Source organism: Eucyclogobius newberryi, unplaced genomic scaffold (genome assembly GCF_026437365.1).
Source record: "Eucyclogobius newberryi isolate DKJ021-1_F unplaced genomic scaffold, fEucNew1.0.hap1 SCAF_20, whole genome shotgun sequence".
Lineage (NCBI taxonomy): Eukaryota > Metazoa > Chordata > Actinopteri > Gobiiformes > Gobiidae > Eucyclogobius > Eucyclogobius newberryi.
Genome location: NW_027315835.1, coordinates 28332653 through 28349470, shown reverse-complemented (window position 1 = coordinate 28349470; position 16818 = coordinate 28332653). Strand labels below are relative to the sequence as shown.

The 16818-nt window shown below is 58.1% G+C and overlaps 1 protein-coding gene across 2 annotated transcripts; it reads right to left on the bottom strand.

The window, feature by feature from the left end:
* Positions 1 to 153: 153 nt before the first annotated feature.
* Positions 154 to 15105, bottom strand: LOC140369326 (butyrophilin subfamily 3 member A3). Of its 2 annotated transcripts, XM_072456626.1 has the most exons (10): positions 15043 to 15105; positions 14869 to 14967; positions 12198 to 12305; positions 9831 to 9980; positions 9297 to 9437; positions 9176 to 9227; positions 9064 to 9090; positions 8953 to 8979; positions 302 to 863; positions 154 to 270 (listed from the first exon to the last, which is right to left on the bottom strand). In XM_072456626.1, the coding sequence occupies exons 1-10, from the start codon at positions 15103 to 15105 to the stop codon at positions 267 to 269; spliced, it is 1233 nt and encodes a 410-aa protein (XP_072312727.1). In that variant the 3' UTR covers positions 154 to 266. The 2 variants fall into 2 exon arrangements, with proteins under 2 accessions (XP_072312727.1, XP_072312726.1); XM_072456625.1 differs by having other exon boundaries at positions 264 to 863.
* Between the last annotated feature and the right edge of the window lie 1713 nt (positions 15106 to 16818).

Sequence of the window (16818 nt, the reverse complement as noted above, 5' to 3'; positions counted from 1 at the left end):
TTTTTTTTTTAAATAAAATATTTCATCTTCTAAATGTCTGAATTCCAATCACATATTGTAAAAAAAAGCAGTCACATGCTTCAGCGCTTCTGTTCCCGGCGAAAGCTCCAACTCCATCCACCTGCTGCTGTGAGACTGTGTGAGACGCAGAGCATGTGGTGCACGTGTCCACGCTGGTGTGAGGGGCCCGACACCATGCACAAGGCCCTTACACAGAGAGGCCCCTGAGGAGAGCTCAGGTCCACAGACAGGCCCCTGAGGAGAGCTCAGGTCCACAGACAGGCCCCTGAGGAGAGCTCAGGTCCACAGACAGGCCCCTGGACACAGACACGGGTGTCGCACTTGTGCAGGTCTGATTACCAGGTCTCTGAGCACCTCCACTGTTCCAAACACCGGGACCACGCGCTCAGCGAAGCTGTGACTGAAGGTGTAGAGGTGCGAGCGCTTGTCCACATCGTAGAAGGACAGCTGGCCCTGGTCGTAGTCCAGGAACAGGCCCAGAGTGCGAGGGGCCAGGCTGCGGGGCAGAGGTGTAGGGGGCACTGTGAGGGCCTTGAGCTCAGAGCCTCTCTCCAGGCGCAGGGTCAGGAAGCCCGTGTGTGTGTTGAGAGGGCTGTAACCCCGCCTCACCGCAGACTCAGAGGCCACGCCCACACGCCAGTCCCTGTCTCCCACTTCCACTTCCCAGTAGTGTGTGCCCGAAGTGAAGCCGTCCTGAGCCGCAGCGCACCACCAGCCTGTGAAGCGCTGGGGGCCACAGGCCACGTCCCTCTGGCCCCGCTCTGGCACACAGCGCATACACCTGTCGCCCTCCGACAGGAGCAGGTCTGCATGGGCCGTGTCCGGGTCCAGGACCACCTCCTCTGCAGGGGCACAGCAGCACCACGTCAGCACCACATCCGCACAACAGCAGCACCACATCAGCACCACGTCAGCACCACATCCGCACAACAGCAGCACCACATCAGCACCACGTCAGCACCACATCAGCACCACGTCAGCACCACAGCAGCACCACAGCAGCACCACAGCAGCACCACGTCAGCACCACATCAGCACCACGTCAGCACCACAGCAGCACCACAGCAGCACCACAGCAGCACCACAGCAGCACCACAGCAGCACCACGTCAGCACCACAGCAGCACCACATCAGCACCACAGCAGCACCACAGCAGCACCACAGCAGCACCACAGCAGCACCACGTCAGCACCACATCAGCACCACAGCAGCACCACAGCAGCACCACAGCAGCACCACAGCAGCACCACAGCAGCACCACAGCAGCACCACGTCAGCACCACATCAGCACCACGTCAGCACCACAGCAGCACCACGTCAGCACCACAGCAGCACCACATCAGCACCACAGCAGCACCACAGCAGCACCACAGCAGCACCACAGCAGCACCACGTCAGCACCACATCCGCACAACAGCAGCACCACATCAGCACCACGTCAGCACCACAGCAGCACCACATCAGCACCACATCAGCACCACAGCAGCACCACAGCAGCACCACGTCAGCACCACAGCAGCACCACAGCAGCACCACAGCAGCACCACAGCAGCACCACAGCAGCACCACGTCAGCACCACGTCAGCACCACAGCAGCACCACAGCAGCACCACAGCAGCACCACGTCAGCACCACAGCAGCACCACATCAGCACCACAGCAGCACCACGTCAGCACCACAGCAGCACCACAGCAGCACCACAGCAGCACCACAGCAGCACCACAGCAGCACCACAGCAGCACCACGTCAGCACCACAGCAGCACCACAGCAGCACCACAGCAGCACCACGTCAGCACCACAGCAGCACCACATCAGCACCACAGCAGCACCACGTCAGCACCACAGCAGCACCACAGCAGCACCACAGCAGCACCACAGCAGCACCACGTCAGCACCACAGCAGCACCACAGCAGCACCACAGCAGCACCACAGCAGCACCACGTCAGCACCACAGCAGCACCACAGCAGCACCACAGCAGCACCACAGCAGCACCACGTCAGCACCACAGCAGCACCACAGCAGCACCACGTCAGCACCACGTCAGCACCACATCCGCACAACAGCAGCACCACGTCAGCACCACGTCAGCACCACAGCAGCACCACAGCAGCACCACATCAGCACCACAGCAGCACCACAGCAGCACCACATCAGCACCACGTCAGCACCACAGCAGCACCACAGCAGCACCACGTCAGCACCACGTCAGCACCACAGCAGCACCACGTCAGCACCACAGCAGCACCACGTCAGCACCACAGCAGCACCACAGCAGCACCACAGCAGCACCACGTCAGCACCACATCAGCACCACGTCAGCACCACAGCAGCACCACAGCAGCACCACAGCAGCACCACAGCAGCACCACAGCAGCACCACGTCAGCACCACAGCAGCACCACGTCAGCACCACAGCAGCACCACAGCAGCACCACAGCAGCACCACAGCAGCACCACAGCAGCACCACGTCAGCACCACATCAGCACCACGTCAGCACCACAGCAGCACCACAGCAGCACCACAGCAGCACCACAGCAGCACCACAGCAGCACCACGTCAGCACCACAGCAGCACCACATCAGCACCACAGCAGCACCACAGCAGCACCACAGCAGCACCACAGCAGCACCACGTCAGCACCACATCAGCACCACGTCAGCACCACAGCAGCACCACAGCAGCACCACAGCAGCACCACGTCAGCACCACATCAGCACCACGTCAGCACCACAGCAGCACCACAGCAGCACCACAGCAGCACCACAGCAGCACCACAGCAGCACCACGTCAGCACCACAGCAGCACCACATCAGCACCACAGCAGCACCACAGCAGCACCACAGCAGCACCACAGCAGCACCACGTCAGCACCACATCAGCACCACGTCAGCACCACAGCAGCACCACAGCAGCACCACAGCAGCACCACAGCAGCACCACAGCAGCACCACGTCAGCACCACATCAGCACCACGTCAGCACCACAGCAGCACCACGTCAGCACCACAGCAGCACCACATCAGCACCACAGCAGCACCACAGCAGCACCACAGCAGCACCACAGCAGCACCACGTCAGCACCACATCCGCACAACAGCAGCACCACATCAGCACCACGTCAGCACCACAGCAGCACCACATCAGCACCACATCAGCACCACAGCAGCACCACAGCAGCACCACGTCAGCACCACAGCAGCACCACAGCAGCACCACAGCAGCACCACAGCAGCACCACAGCAGCACCACAGCAGCACCACAGCAGCACCACGTCAGCACCACGTCAGCACCACAGCAGCACCACAGCAGCACCACAGCAGCACCACGTCAGCACCACAGCAGCACCACATCAGCACCACAGCAGCACCACGTCAGCACCACAGCAGCACCACAGCAGCACCACAGCAGCACCACAGCAGCACCACAGCAGCACCACAGCAGCACCACGTCAGCACCACGTCAGCACCACAGCAGCACCACAGCAGCACCACAGCAGCACCACGTCAGCACCACAGCAGCACCACATCAGCACCACAGCAGCACCACGTCAGCACCACAGCAGCACCACAGCAGCACCACAGCAGCACCACAGCAGCACCACGTCAGCACCACAGCAGCACCACAGCAGCACCACAGCAGCACCACAGCAGCACCACGTCAGCACCACAGCAGCACCACAGCAGCACCACAGCAGCACCACAGCAGCACCACGTCAGCACCACAGCAGCACCACAGCAGCACCACGTCAGCACCACGTCAGCACCACGTCCGCACAACAGCAGCACCACGTCAGCACCACGTCAGCACCACAGCAGCACCACAGCAGCACCACAGCAGCACCACGTCAGCACCACGTCCGCACAACAGCAGCACCACAGCAGCACCACATCAGCACCACAGCAGCACCACAGCAGCACCACATCAGCACCACGTCAGCACCACAGCAGCACCACAGCAGCACCACATCAGCACCACAGCAGCACCACGTCAGCACCACAGCAGCACCACGTCAGCACCACAGCAGCACCACAGCAGCACCACAGCAGCACCACAGCAGCACCACGTCAGCACCACAGCAGCGCCACAGCAGCACCACAGCAGCACCACGTCAGCACCACATCCGCACAACAGCAGCACCACGTCAGCACCACAGCAGCACCACGTCAGCACCACAGCAGCACCACAGCAGCACCACAGCAGCACCACAGCAGCACCACAGCAGCACCACGTCAGCAGCACAGCAGCACCACAGCAGCACCACAGCAGCACCACATCAGCACCACGTCAGCACCACATCAGCACCACAGCAGCACCACAGCAGCACCACAGCAGCACCACATCAGCACCACATCAGCACCACAGCAGCACCACAGCAGCACCACAGCAGCACCACAGCAGCACCACAGCAGCACCACAGCAGCACCACGTCAGCAGCACAGCAGCACCACAGCAGCACCACAGCAGCACCACAGCAGCACCACAGCAGCACCACAGCAGCACCACGTCAGCACCACAGCAGCACCACATCAGCACCACAGCAGCACCACAGCAGCACCACAGCAGCACCACAGCAGCACCACGTCAGCACCACATCAGCACCACGTCAGCACCACAGCAGCACCACAGCAGCACCACAGCAGCACCACAGCAGCACCACAGCAGCACCACAGCAGCACCACGTCAGCACCACAGCAGCACCACAGCAGCACCACAGCAGCACCACAGCAGCACCACAGCAGCACCACGTCAGCACCACATCAGCACCACGTCAGCACCACAGCAGCACCACAGCAGCACCACAGCAGCACCACAGCAGCACCACAGCAGCACCACGTCAGCACCACATCAGCACCACGTCAGCACCACAGCAGCACCACGTCAGCACCACAGCAGCACCACATCAGCACCACAGCAGCACCACAGCAGCACCACAGCAGCACCACGTCAGCACCACATCCGCACAACAGCAGCACCACATCAGCACCACGTCAGCACCACGTCAGCACCACAGCAGCACCACAGCAGCACCACAGCAGCACCACAGCAGCACCACAGCAGCACCACAGCAGCACCACAGCAGCACCACGTCAGCACCACGTCAGCACCACAGCAGCACCACAGCAGCACCACAGCAGCACCACGTCAGCACCACAGCAGCACCACATCAGCACCACAGCAGCACCACGTCAGCACCACAGCAGCACCACAGCAGCACCACAGCAGCACCACAGCAGCACCACAGCAGCACCACAGCAGCACCACGTCAGCACCACGTCAGCACCACAGCAGCACCACAGCAGCACCACAGCAGCACCACGTCAGCACCACAGCAGCACCACATCAGCACCACAGCAGCACCACGTCAGCACCACAGCAGCACCACAGCAGCACCACAGCAGCACCACAGCAGCACCACGTCAGCACCACAGCAGCACCACAGCAGCACCACAGCAGCACCACGTCAGCACCACAGCAGCACCACAGCAGCACCACAGCAGCACCACAGCAGCACCACGTCAGCACCACAGCAGCACCACAGCAGCACCACAGCAGCACCACGTCAGCACCACATCCGCACAACAGCAGCACCACGTCAGCACCACGTCAGCACCACAGCAGCACCACAGCAGCACCACGTCAGCACCACATCCGCACAACAGCAGCACCACAGCAGCACCACATCAGCACCACAGCAGCACCACAGCAGCACCACATCAGCACCACGTCAGCACCACAGCAGCACCACAGCAGCACCACATCAGCACCACAGCAGCACCACGTCAGCACCACAGCAGCACCACGTCAGCACCACAGCAGCACCACAGCAGCACCACAGCAGCACCACAGCAGCACCACGTCAGCACCACAGCAGCGCCACAGCAGCACCACAGCAGCACCACGTCAGCACCACATCCGCACAACAGCAGCACCACGTCAGCACCACAGCAGCACCACGTCAGCACCACAGCAGCACCACAGCAGCACCACAGCAGCACCACAGCAGCACCACAGCAGCACCACGTCAGCAGCACAGCAGCACCACAGCAGCACCACAGCAGCACCACATCAGCACCACGTCAGCACCACATCAGCACCACAGCAGCACCACAGCAGCACCACAGCAGCACCACATCAGCACCACATCAGCACCACAGCAGCACCACAGCAGCACCACAGCAGCACCACAGCAGCACCACAGCAGCACCACAGCAGCACCACGTCAGCAGCACAGCAGCACCACAGCAGCACCACAGCAGCACCACAGCAGCACCACATCAGCACCACAGCAGCACCACATCAGCACCACGTCAGCACCACAGCAGCACCACAGCAGCACCACAGCAGCACCACAGCAGCACCACAGCAGCACCACAGCAGCACCACAGCAGCACCACAGCAGCACCACGTCAGCACCACAGCAGCACCACAGCAGCACCACAGCAGCACCACAGCAGCACCACATCAGCACCACGTCAGCACCACAGCAGCACCACATCAGCACCACGTCAGCACCACAGCAGCACCACGTCAGCACCACAGCAGCACCACAGCAGCACCACAGCAGCACCACAGCAGCACCACAGCAGCACCACGTCAGCAGCACAGCAGCACCACAGCAGCACCACAGCAGCACCACAGCAGCACCACAGCAGCACCACAGCAGCACCACGTCAGCACCACGTCAGCACCACAGCAGCACCACATCAGCACCACAGCAGCACCACAGCAGCACCACAGCAGCACCACAGCAGCACCACAGCAGCACCACATCAGCACCACGTCAGCACCACAGCAGCACCACGTCAGCACCACATCAGCACCACAGCAGCACCACAGCAGCACCACAGCAGCACCACAGCAGCACCACAGCAGCACCACAGCAGCACCACGTCAGCACCACAGCAGCACCACGTCAGCACCACAGCAGCACCACAGCAGCACCACAGCAGCACCACAGCAGCACCACGTCAGCACCACAGCAGCACCACAGCAGCACCACAGCAGCACCACGTCAGCACCACATCCGCACAACAGCAGCACCACATCAGCACCACGTCAGCACCACAGCAGCACCACATCAGCACCACAGCAGCACCACAGCAGCACCACGTCAGCACCACAGCAGCACCACAGCAGCACCACAGCAGCACCACAGCAGCACCACGTCAGCACCACAGCAGCGCCACAGCAGCACCACAGCAGCACCACAGCAGCACCACATCCGCACAACAGCAGCACCATGTCAGCACCACAGCAGCACCACATCAGCACCACAGCAGCACCACAGCAGCACCACGTCAGCAGCACAGCAGCACCACAGCAGCACCACAGCAGCACCACAGCAGCACCACATCAGCACCACGTCAGCACCACAGCAGCACCACGTCAGCACCACAGCAGCACCACAGCAGCACCACGTCAGCACCACAGCAGCACCACGTCAGCACCACAGCAGCACCACAGCAGCACCACAGCAGCACCACAGCAGCACCACAGCAGCACCACGTCAGCAGCACAGCAGCACCACAGCAGCACCACAGCAGCACCACATCAGCACCACAGCAGCACCACAGCAGCACCACAGCAGCACCACGTCAGCAGCACAGCAGCACCACAGCAGCACCACAGCAGCACCACAGCAGCACCACATCAGCACCACAGCAGCACCACATCAGCACCACGTCAGCACCACAGCAGCACCACAGCAGCACCACAGCAGCACCACAGCAGCACCACAGCAGCACCACAGCAGCACCACAGCAGCACCACGTCAGCACCACAGCAGCACCACAGCAGCACCACAGCAGCACCACGTCAGCAGCACAGCAGCACCACAGCAGCACCACAGCAGCACCACAGCAGCACCACAGCAGCACCACGTCAGCACCACAGCAGCACCACAGCAGCACCACGTCAGCACCACGTCAGCAGCACAGCAGCACCACAGCAGCACCACAGCAGCACCACAGCAGCACCACAGCAGCACCACGTCAGCAGCACAGCAGCACCACAGCAGCACCACATCCGCACAACAGCAGCACCACGTCAGCACCACAGCAGCACCACATCAGCACCACGTCAGCACCACAGCAGCACCACGTCAGCACCACAGCAGCACCACAGCAGCACCACGTCAGCAGCACAGCAGCACCACAGCAGCACCACAGCAGCACCACAGCAGCACCACATCAGCACCACGTCAGCACCACAGCAGCACCACGTCAGCACCACAGCAGCACCACAGCAGCACCACAGCAGCACCACAGCAGCACCACAGCAGCACCACGTCAGCAGCACAGCAGCACCACAGCAGCACCACAGCAGCACCACATCAGCACCACGTCAGCACCACATCAGCACCACAGCAGCACCACAGCAGCACCACAGCAGCACCACATCAGCACCACATCAGCACCACAGCAGCACCACAGCAGCACCACAGCAGCACCACAGCAGCACCACAGCAGCACCACGTCAGCAGCACAGCAGCACCACAGCAGCACCACAGCAGCACCACAGCAGCACCACATCAGCACCACAGCAGCACCACATCAGCACCACGTCAGCACCACAGCAGCACCACAGCAGCACCACAGCAGCACCACAGCAGCACCACAGCAGCACCACAGCAGCACCACAGCAGCACCACAGCAGCACCACGTCAGCACCACATCCGCACAACAGCAGCACCACAGCAGCACCACGTCAGCAGCACAGCAGCACCACAGCAGCACCACAGCAGCACCACGTCAGCAGCACAGCAGCACCACAGCAGCACCACAGCAGCACCACGTCAGCAGCACAGCAGCACCACAGCAGCACGACAGCAGCACCACAGCAGCACCACGTCAGCACCACAGCAGCACCACAGCAGCACCACAGCAGCACCACGTCAGCACCACGTCAGCAGCACAGCAGCATACATACCTGCACTCTCACACATCCAGTTCCACACTGTGGAGAAAACAGTCAGAGTTTCAGGATGATCTGTGTGAGGTGGAGACAATAGTGAGAGTATTGAAGGCAGAACAGTCTTACCTCCATGAGGGACGTAGCGAAGTGCATCTGAAATAAGGTTATATCCGGACGTTATATCAGGATGTTAATGGCACAGTGCAGTTAATTGAGAAGATGTTAGAGTTGCACTCACCCACTGAGCGCCTGCTCTGGGTGCTCAGCAGCCACTGCTTAGGCACGTCCTCCTGCACACACAGACGGTCACACACCGTTTCTTCACCAACAACACTAAACATGAGGCTGGATAAGAAGACCTTGATTGGAGAGTATCCGTTGATCACAGCCAGGAGGACCAGCTCCATGGCGGGCAGGAGTGTGGGCAGGCGTCCTCTCTTCCACTGGAACTCCAGGTCGTCCAATATCATCAGCACAGGCTCACCAGGCCACACGGAGGGCTGAGGAGCAACACAGACACCAGCACAACAGCTCAGAGCAACACAGACACCAGCACAACAGCTCAGAGCAACACAGACACCAGCACAACAGCTCAGACTTAAACACATCCTGATCACCCTTTGTAGTCTGAAATGTTTGCCTCTTCTGTGTCACACACATGAGCTCGTATATGTTTGTAATTGAAAAGAGACTTCTGCAGCGGACACACTGACCAGTCCATCTTCTGATTTATTCTGGATGGTCCTTTGTCCTTGTGTGTGAGCGTAAACTGTGTCATATATAATCTACTCATGTAATAAATGTGTGTAGACATAAGAGTGTGTGACCCAGTGACCAGCAGTGACCAGCAGTGACCAGCAGTGACCAGCAGTGACCAGCAGACACTGTCTCACCTCAGGGCTGCTCCTGATCTGCCTGCTCCAGTCCAGGATGAGCCTCTTGTGAGCTCCCATGTCGGCCTCTCCTCCAGACTCCAGCATGCACAGGAGCTGCTCCCTCCAATCAGACTTCTGAGGACGCTCGTACTCAGCCCTGCTGCAGGGCTACACAACAACAAACACAACAACACACACACACACACACACACACAACAACACACACACACACACACAACAACACACACACACACACACACACACACAACAACACACACACACACACACAACAACACACACACACACACACAACAACACACACACACACACACACACACAACAACACACACACACACACACAACAACACACACACACACACACAACAACACACACACACACACAACAACACACACACACACACACAACAACACACACACACACACACACACACACAACAACACACACACACACACACAACAACACACACACACACACACACACACACAACAACACACACACACACACACACACAACAACACACACACACACACACAACAACACACACACACACACAACAACACACACACACAACAACACACACACACACACACAACAACACACACACACACACACACACACAACAACACACACACAACAACACACACACACACACAACAACAAACACAACAACACACACACACACAACAACACACACACACACACACAACAACACACACACACACACACACACACACAACAACACACACACACACAACAACACACACACACACACACAACAACACACACACACACACACACAACAACACACACACACACACAACAACAACACACACACACACACACAACAACACACACACACACAACAACACACACACACACACACACACAACAACACACACACACACACAACAACACACACACACACACACACAACAACACACACACACACACAACAACACACACACACACACAACAACAACACACACACACACACACAACAACACACACACACACACACAACAACACACACACACACACAACAACACACACACACACACAACAACACACACACACACACACAACAACACACACACACACACACACAACAACACACACACACACACACAACAACAACACACACACACACACACAACAACACACACACAACAACACACACAACAACACACACACACACACACACACAACAACACACACACACACACACACACAACAACACACACACACACACACAACAACACACACACACACACACACAACAACAACACACACACACACACACACAACAACACACACACAACAACACACACAACAACACACACACACACACAACAACACACACACACACACAACAACACACACAACACACACAACAACACACACACACACACACAACAACACACACACACACACACACAACAACACACACACAACAACACACACAACAACACACACACACACACAACAACACACACAACACACACAACAACACACACACACAACAACAACACACACACACACACACAACAACACACACACACACACACACAACAACACACACAACAACACACACACACACACAACAACACACACACACACACACACACACAACAACACACACAACACACACAACAACACACACACACACAACAACACACACACACACACAACAACACACACACACACACAACAACACACACACAACAACACACACAACAACACACACACACACAACAACACACACACACACACAACAACACACACAACACACACAACAACACACACACACACACACAAAACACACACACACACACAACAACACACACAACAACACACACACACACACACACAACACACACAACAACACACACAACAACACACACAACAACACACACACACACACAACAACACACACACACACAACAACACACACAACAACACACACACACACACACAACACACACAACAACACACACAACAACACACACACACACACACAACACACACAACAACACACACAACAACACACACAACAACACACACAACAACACACACACACACACACAACAACACACACACACACACACACAACAACACACACACACACAACAACACACACAACAACACACACACACAACACACACACACAACAACACAAACACACAACAACACACACACACACACAACAACACACAACACACATACACACACACAACAACACACACACACAACAACACACACAACAACACACACACACAACAACACAAACACACAACAACACACACACACACAGTGTGAGACACACGTTACATGTGTGTGACTGTGAGCTGCACTAGAGGCTGTACCTGGACGTGCTTCTCCAGCTCTGAGGACCACTGGACGATGAAGTCTCGACACACACAGGGCGGCCACACGTCCTGACCCGTCCAGATGTGGCTCAGCACGTTGGACCGCTGCAGTAAAACAAACATTACCCCAGAAGAAGTAACTGTCTTTTCAGTTATAATGCAATGCACACACGTCTCGCGGGTGACTTGCTGCACCACATGCTGTACATGCAAAAAAACACTTAAAAAGCATCTATCCATCTTCTTCCTCTTCTCCGGGGCCAGGTCACGGGGGCAGCAGTCTAAGCAGGGACTCCCAGACTTCCCTCTCCCCAGACACATCTTCCAGCTCCCCCGGGGGGATCCCAAGGCGTTCCCAGGCTAGCCAAGAGACACGGTCCCTCCAGCATCTTCCTCACCAGGGAGGCGCCCAGGAGACATCCGGAACAGATGTCCAAGCCACCTCAGCTAGAGGAGCAGCGGCTCTACTCTGAGCTCCTCCTGTGTGACTGAGCTCCTCACCGCCCAGTCCCCCAACGGAGGAAACTCATTATCCGCGATCTTGTCCTTTCAGTCATTACCCAAAGCTCATGACCATCGGTGAACAAGACCCTGAGATACTTGAATACTTGGGGCAAGGACTCCCCACCCACCTGGAGAGGGCAAGGACTCCCCACCCACCCGGAGAGGGCAAGGACTCCCCACCCACCCGGAGAGGGCAAGGACCCCCCACCCACCTGGAGAGGGCGAGGACTCCCCACCCATCCGGAGAGGGCAAGGACCCCCCACCCACCTGGAGAGGGCGAGGACTCCCCACCCACCTGGAGAGGACAAAGACCCCCACCCACCTGGAGAGGGCGAGGACTCCCCACCCACCTGGAGAGAGCAAGGACCCCCCACCCACCCGGAGAGGGCAAGGACTCCCCACCCACCCGGAGAGGGCAAGGACCCCCCACCCACCTGGAGAGGGCGAGGACTCCCCACCCATCCGGAGAGGGCAAGGACCCCCCACCCACCTGGAGAGGGCGAGGACTCCCCACCCACCTGGAGAGGACAAAGACCCCCCACCCACCTGGAGAGGGCGAGGACTCCCCACCCACCTGGAGAGAGCAAGGACCCCCCACCCACCCGGAGAGGGCAAGGACTCCCCACCCACCTGGAGAGGGCAAGGACCCCCCACCCACCTGGAGAGGGCGAGGACTCCCCACCCATCCGGAGAGGGCAAGGACCCCCCACCCACCTGGAGAGGGCGAGGACTCCCCACCCACCTGGAGAGGACAAAGACCCCCCACCCACCTGGAGAGGGCGAGGACTCCCCACCCACCTGGAGAGAGCAAGGACCCCCCACCCACCTGGAGAGGGCGAGGACTCCCCACCCACCTGGAGAGGACAAAGACCCCCCACCCACCTGGAGAGGGCGATGACCCCCCACCCACCTGGAGAGGGCGAGGACCCCCCACCCACCTGGAGAGGGCGAGGACCCCCCACCCACCTGGAGAGGACAAAGACCCCCCACCCACCTGGAGAGGGCGAGGACTCCCCACCCACCTGGAGAGAGCAAGGACCCCCCACCCACCTGGAGAGGGCGAGGACTCCCCACCCACCTGGAGAGGACAAAGACCCCCCACCCACCTGGAGAGGGCGAGGACTCCCCACCCACCTGGAGAGAGCAAGGACCCCCCACCCACCCGGAGAGGGCAAGGACTCCCCACCCACCCGGAGAGGGCAAGGACCCCCCACCCACCTGGAGAGGGCGAGGACTCCCCACCCATCCGGAGAGGGCAAGGACCCCCCACCCACCTGGAGAGGGCGAGGACTCCCCACCCACCTGGAGAGGACAAAGACCCCCCACCCACCTGGAGAGGGCGAGGACTCCCCACCCACCTGGAGAGAGCAAGGACCCCCCACCCACCTGGAGAGGGCGAGGACTCCCCACCCACCTGGAGAGGGCGAGGACTCCCCACCCACCTGGAGAGGACAAAGACCCCCCACCCACCTGGAGAGGGCGAGGACTCCCCACCCACCTGGAGAGAGCAAGGACCCCCCACCCACCTGGAGAGGGCGAGGACCCCCCACCCACCTGGAGAGAGCAAGGACCCCCCACCCACCTGGAGAGGGCGAGGACCCCCCACCCACCTGGAGAGGGCGAGGACTCCCCACCCACCTGGAGAGGACAAAGACCCCCCACCCACCTGGAGAGGGCGAGGACCCCCCACCCACCTGGAGAGGGCGAGGACCCCCCACCCACCTGGAGAGGGCGAGGACCCCCCACCCACCTGGAGAGAGCAAGACACCTTTTTCTGGTTGAGAACTATGGGCTCTGATTTGGAGCTGATTCTCATCCCAGACGCTTCCCTCTCGGCTCAATCGTCCCAGTAATATTAAAGAAACATATTATTTTGTGTTGACTTGTTTCTCTATTACTAAAGATGAAAAAGAGAATGAAATTTTCTTTACAAAAAGTATAATATGTGATAATGTATGATCGCACAAACAAATAAGTATTTGTCCAATCAAACTTCATCAAAACATCACAATCTTCTACTAGAATCACAAATAATGTCAAACACAATGATGAATGTGTTTGAACCAGGCTCGGATCACTCACATTTAGATTCTTTTATGATATTCTGCATTTTGCTCCACATTCCGGGGGATTTGTTTCGAGATTCAAACCCAAAGAACAAACCTGGCAGATCTTGTTGAGTTCTCGTGCCAGCTCCATGACAAACAGCTGACTCTCCAGCAGCGGCTCCTTCTGCTCCAGCTTCACTTTCTTGCGTGACTCCTGCAGACCAAAATCCCAACTGTTATAACCAAAACCTGACCAGTAACCGTAGCAACCCCGGCCCCGTACTGATACCTTGAGCCGGATTTTCAGCTTTTTCGCCGGCTCCACGAGAAAATGCAGACATTCCCTGATCATGTTGGAGGTCGTAGCCAAACGCCTGCGCTGCAAAAGAACAACCGTCTTAGTCACTTGGCCCTGGTTCAATCACGAGCGAGCACTTTTATCAAGAGAAACCACAAACAAGCACAAACTCGCCGCCCCGGGGGACGTCATTACTGACCGCCCGGATGGCCAGTCCCACAGACGTGTGTGGGCAGATGGAAGAGTCCGAGGAGATCTGAGGCAGCAGCATCGAGGCTGTAGTGTCCAGTCAGCAGAGCTCCTCATGGGAAAAGTGTGGAAGCTGTGCCAACTGACCCGCCTGTGCTGTCCAGGGCTGCTGTGCCAACTGACCCGCCTGTGCTGTCCAGGGCTGCTGTGCCAACTGACCCGCCTGTGCTGTCCAGGGCTGCTGTGCCAACTGACCCGCCTGTGCTGTCCAGGGCTGCTGTGCCAACTGACCCGCCTGTGCTGTCCAGGGCTGCTGTGCCAACTGACCCGCCTGTGCTGTCCAGGGCTGCTGTGCCAACTGACCCGCCTGTGCTGTCCAGGGCTGCTGTGCCAACTGACCCGCCTGTGCTGTCCAGGGCTGCTGTGCCAACTGACCCGCCTGTGCTGTCCAGGGCTGCTGTGCCAACTGACCCGCCTGTGCTGTCCAGGGCTGCTGTGCCAACTGACCCGCCTGTGCTGTCCAGGGCTGCGGTGCCAACTGACCCGCCTGTGCTGTCCAGGGCTGCGGTGCCAACTGACCCGCCTGTGCTGTCCAGGGCTGCGGTGCCAACTGACCCGCCTGTGCTGTCCAGGGCTGCTGTGCCAACTGACCCGCCTGTGCTGTCCAGGGCTGCAGTTTGGACTCAAATAAAAATCAAGTTTCCTTTGTGGGATTGACACTTGGACGAGGCTTGTTTGTGTGACATGTGAGGAGGAGAAACAGAACACACCTGAGGCTAAACGTCTGAGGCTAAACGTCTTAGCTATAATTAACCCCACATGGGTCAGAACTACTGTAAAAGCAGATTAGCATTATCTTCATTGAAACTTTATTGCGTGTGTTGCCATGATGTGGTCCTGCCGGTTCAAACAGTCTGAACTCTAAAGTGTCGGAAGCTTTAATACTGTGGACACAAGTTGTGCGCTTGAAAGATTAGAAAGTAAATCCTGGATTATCACAGTCGGTCGACTGTTTCCAGGTCGAGACTATTCCGGGCCCGGCTGACCAAACGAGCCTTATGTCATCATCAAACAGACTCTGCAGAACATGATGCAGCCACACTTTAGTTTGAAAGGTTTGCAGCTTTAGTTTGGGCTTTTTATAGGATGAAATGATGAAATGATACAACATGATCCTTTGCCAAATTCTGTTGACTAAATGTCCCTTCTTCACGCGCTCGTTTAATACGTGAAATGATGACGTAGATGTGTGGATGACACCGTTTGATTGACAGGTTATGACATGCAAATAAGAAGAGAGAAAAACATTACCTTTAAAAACGATGTTACTCGTGCAAATATAACTCCAGTCTTGGGTTTAATTTAAATAATAGATCAAGAGTTGGTATTATTTGGCCGGTTCAGTTCGCGCCACAGTCTCTTTGATGTGCCGCTCCTTCAGACCAACTGCAGCGCGAGCGGCGCGCGCGCTCTTATCACAGCCTCGCGCGTCACGGCCGCCGCCAGAGGGCGCTGCAGCTCCAGACCATTCAGCTGTTCGTTACTCTGGTTCTGGTTCTGGTTCTGGCTCTGGCTCTG